General features: G+C 35.5%; 1 protein-coding gene across 1 annotated transcript; it reads left to right on the forward strand.

Moving 5' to 3' along the window:
• The first annotated feature begins 555 nt into the window (after positions 1-555).
• LOC150027512 (uncharacterized) lies at positions 556-1,878 on the forward strand. Its single transcript, XM_090302882.1, has one exon. The coding sequence runs from the start codon at positions 556-558 to the stop codon at positions 1,876-1,878; it is 1,323 nt and encodes a 440-aa protein (XP_090159008.1).
• Positions 1,879-3,226: the final 1,348 nt, after the last annotated feature.

The raw sequence follows: 3,226 nt of genomic DNA on the forward strand, positions 1-3,226 counted from the left end.
TGGATTAATCACGTGTAGACGGTGAGTGTTTCTTCAAAGGCTCCAAGTGTCTAGAAGCCTCACCTTAGGATTCGCCTAGTTTAAAGCTTTGTAGATTAGCAATCTTTAGTTGTGCTTAGCTAGTTTGCTTTACGTTAATTACTTGTATAACATTGCTTATTTGTTTTGTTTGTTAATTGCTTTGCATTGTTTTCCTTTGCATAAAATTTGACTTTTCATTCCTCATTGCGATCTAAGTAATTTACTTAGAAAAAGAATTGTGGGAAGTTTTTGAGGGATAGGTTTTGGCAAGGAAAGACTTGGTACTTAAGAAGTCCTAGTGACTCACCTCTCTTTCCTGGAAAGCTACCTTCACTACTTTCCTCTTCTTGAAGTAAAATACTTTTAAACACAAATCTTTAGTCATGTCAACTCACTCTTCTAAATCTAATGAAAGTGATATAAAGTCCATCAAATCTCTTATAAAACAATTAGCCAAGGACTTTCAATCACTCTCATATAGACAATTAGAGCATGAGGCCCAAATCAAGGAGTTGAGAATGACTAAAGAAAAGGATGAAAATTCTCAAAAATAAAAAAAAACGTTCTCATGCATCTAGTTCTCAAAATCATGATTCTCTTGGGGAGGAAAGCCTTAGGATAAATGAGTATTATCAACCACCCCCTAGGAGAACTAGAAGAGATAGAAGAGAACAAGAGAGCCCAAGAGAGGTTAGGGTAGACCTACCCCATTTCCATGGAAAAGAAAACGTAGAAGTCTATTTAGATTGGGAAATGAAGGTAGAACAATTATTTGCTTGCCATAGAGTGAGTGAAGAAAGAAAAGTACCCCTAGCCACTCTTAGTTTCCAAGGGAACGCTATGTATTGGTGGACGGCTTTAGAAAGAGATAGGCGTCTTCATAGGGAGCCTCCCATAGAGTATTGGAATGACCTTAGGGGAGCCCTAAGGCGCCGTCATATACCCTCTTATTACAATAGGGAGTTGATGGACAAGCTCCAAAGACTCCAACAAAGAACAATGAGTGTAGAGGAGTATAGGCAAAAGATGGAGCTATACATGATGAGAGCCTCCATTAGGGAGAATGAGTCCACCACCATAGCTAGATTCTTAAGTGGGTTAAATCTTGAGATAAGAGATAGAGTTGAACTTCTACCTTATCAAGACTTGAATGACTTGGTTCAACTATGTATCAAAGTTGAACAACAAAATTTTAGGAAAACTTCAAGTCATAAGGAAGATTCATACTCCAACTCCTATCCAAAAAGAGAAATTAAAAGGGAGGAGAGTACATCTAAGGAAACACCAAAAGAGACTCCCACAAATATAAGTCAAGATATGCTCACTCCACCCATTCTCCCTAGGGATGTTAAATGTTTTAAATGCTTTGGAAGAGGACATGTGCAAGCACAATGTCCAAAACAAAGAACCTTGTTTTTAAATGGAATAGATGAGTACACTAGTTGTGAAGAAGAACCTAGTGAGAAAGAAAAAGGGGGAGATGATGAAAGAGTGTATCCTTTAGAGGGGGAATTATTGATGATTAAAAGAACCCCCAACAACCAAACTAGTGCAACCATGGAAACACAAAGAGAGAACATCTTTCACACAAGATGCAAATATTTAGAAAACATATGTTCTCTCATTGTGGATAGTGGCTCATGCTGCAACTGTTGTAGCACTAGGATGGTTGAAAAGTTAAATCTACAAGTAGTCCCTCATCCTAGACCTTACAAGCTTCAATGGATAAATGAAGATGAGGAACTAGCTGTAGATAAACAAGTGAAAGTCAAGTTTTCTATAGGAAACTACAAAGACAATGTTTTATGTGATGTAGTTCCTATGGAAGCTTGCCACATCTTATTAGGTAGACCATGACAATTTGACAAGAAAACCATGCACAATGGTCTAACTAATGAGATTACCTTCACCCACAAAGAAAAGAAGTTTGTACTTAATCCTTTACCACATTCCCAAGTGGTAAGAGATCAAATACAAATGAAACAAAAGAGGGATGAAGAGAAAAGAAAAATCAAAATAGAAAAAGAGAGAACCCATAGGGAACAAAAGGCGTGGGAGAAGAGTGTTCCTTCCCACAAGGTCATTCAACAAGAAAATCCATCTAAAAATACCTTTGAAAATATGTTTCTTGTTGAACAACCTCAAAGCCTCACCTTTTGTAGAGGAACACATGCAAGATTATTAGTAGATTATTTTGATTATGTGCTAAGATATCTCCAAGTGAAGGTCAAGTTATCTATAGGCATCTACAAAGATAAATTTTTATGTGAGCTAGTGCATAAAGAAACTTGTCATGTCTTATTGAGACAACCATTGCAAAATGTTAAAATTTCCATGATCAATGGTCGTATCAACAAGACTACCTTCACACATAAAAGAGAAATTCTTCATGAAGGAGAACTCATGGGCCAAATTAGAGTTGATAAAACTCTAGTGCTTTTAAAAGAAAAACTCTTTTGGTCACCCTTGAGAAAAGATTTTCAAAGACATTACCCTAGATGCATTTCTTGTTTTAAAACTACATCTAAGGCAATGTCTCATGAACTCTATACTCCTTTACCTTTTGCAAATGATCCATGGGAAGACATAAGCCTAGATTTTATATTAGAGCTTCCTAGGACAACAAAAGGTTTTGATTCCATTTTTATGGATATGGATAAGCTCTTCTCTAGAGAAGTGATAAGACTTCATGGTTTATCTCCAAGCATAGTGTTGGATGGAGCTCCAAATTTTGAAAACCATTTTTTGAGGATTCTTTTGGAAAAACTTGGAACTAAGTTGTACTCTTCAAATTTTTATCATATTCAAACAAATGGTCAAAATGAAATTGAAAACATAGCTCTTTCTACTATGCCTAGATTAATCATGAGAGGCAAACACAACTCTAGAGATGAGAATGTATACAATAAAGTAGTTTACAAGACTACGAATATTTCTACATTTGAGGTTGTATGTGGGCTTCATCCTTTTTCCTCTTTTGATTTGTTACCATTTCCTAATCCACAAGGATTTGTGCCTAAGGAAAGAGTAACAAAAATTGAATATGTTAAAATGCATAAGAGGATTAAAGAACAAATACAATAACCAAAAGAGAAATATTGTAAAAAGTTGCCAAAAACAATAGAAAAACAAAAAGAATGGCAACCTCATAAAGTTGATTTTTATACAACTGCTTCAACTAACTCCTTTGTTTTGTTTGATGATT

This window comes from Phaseolus vulgaris, chromosome 5 (genome assembly GCF_051622355.1).
Source record: "Phaseolus vulgaris cultivar YP4 chromosome 5, ASM5162235v1, whole genome shotgun sequence".
Classification (NCBI taxonomy): Eukaryota; Viridiplantae; Streptophyta; class Magnoliopsida; order Fabales; family Fabaceae; genus Phaseolus; species Phaseolus vulgaris.

Coding starts and splice junctions, on each gene's coding strand:
- LOC150027512 (XM_090302882.1), top strand. CDS start 556: ATGAAAATTCTCAAAAATAAAAAAAAACGTTCTCATGCATCTAGTTCT.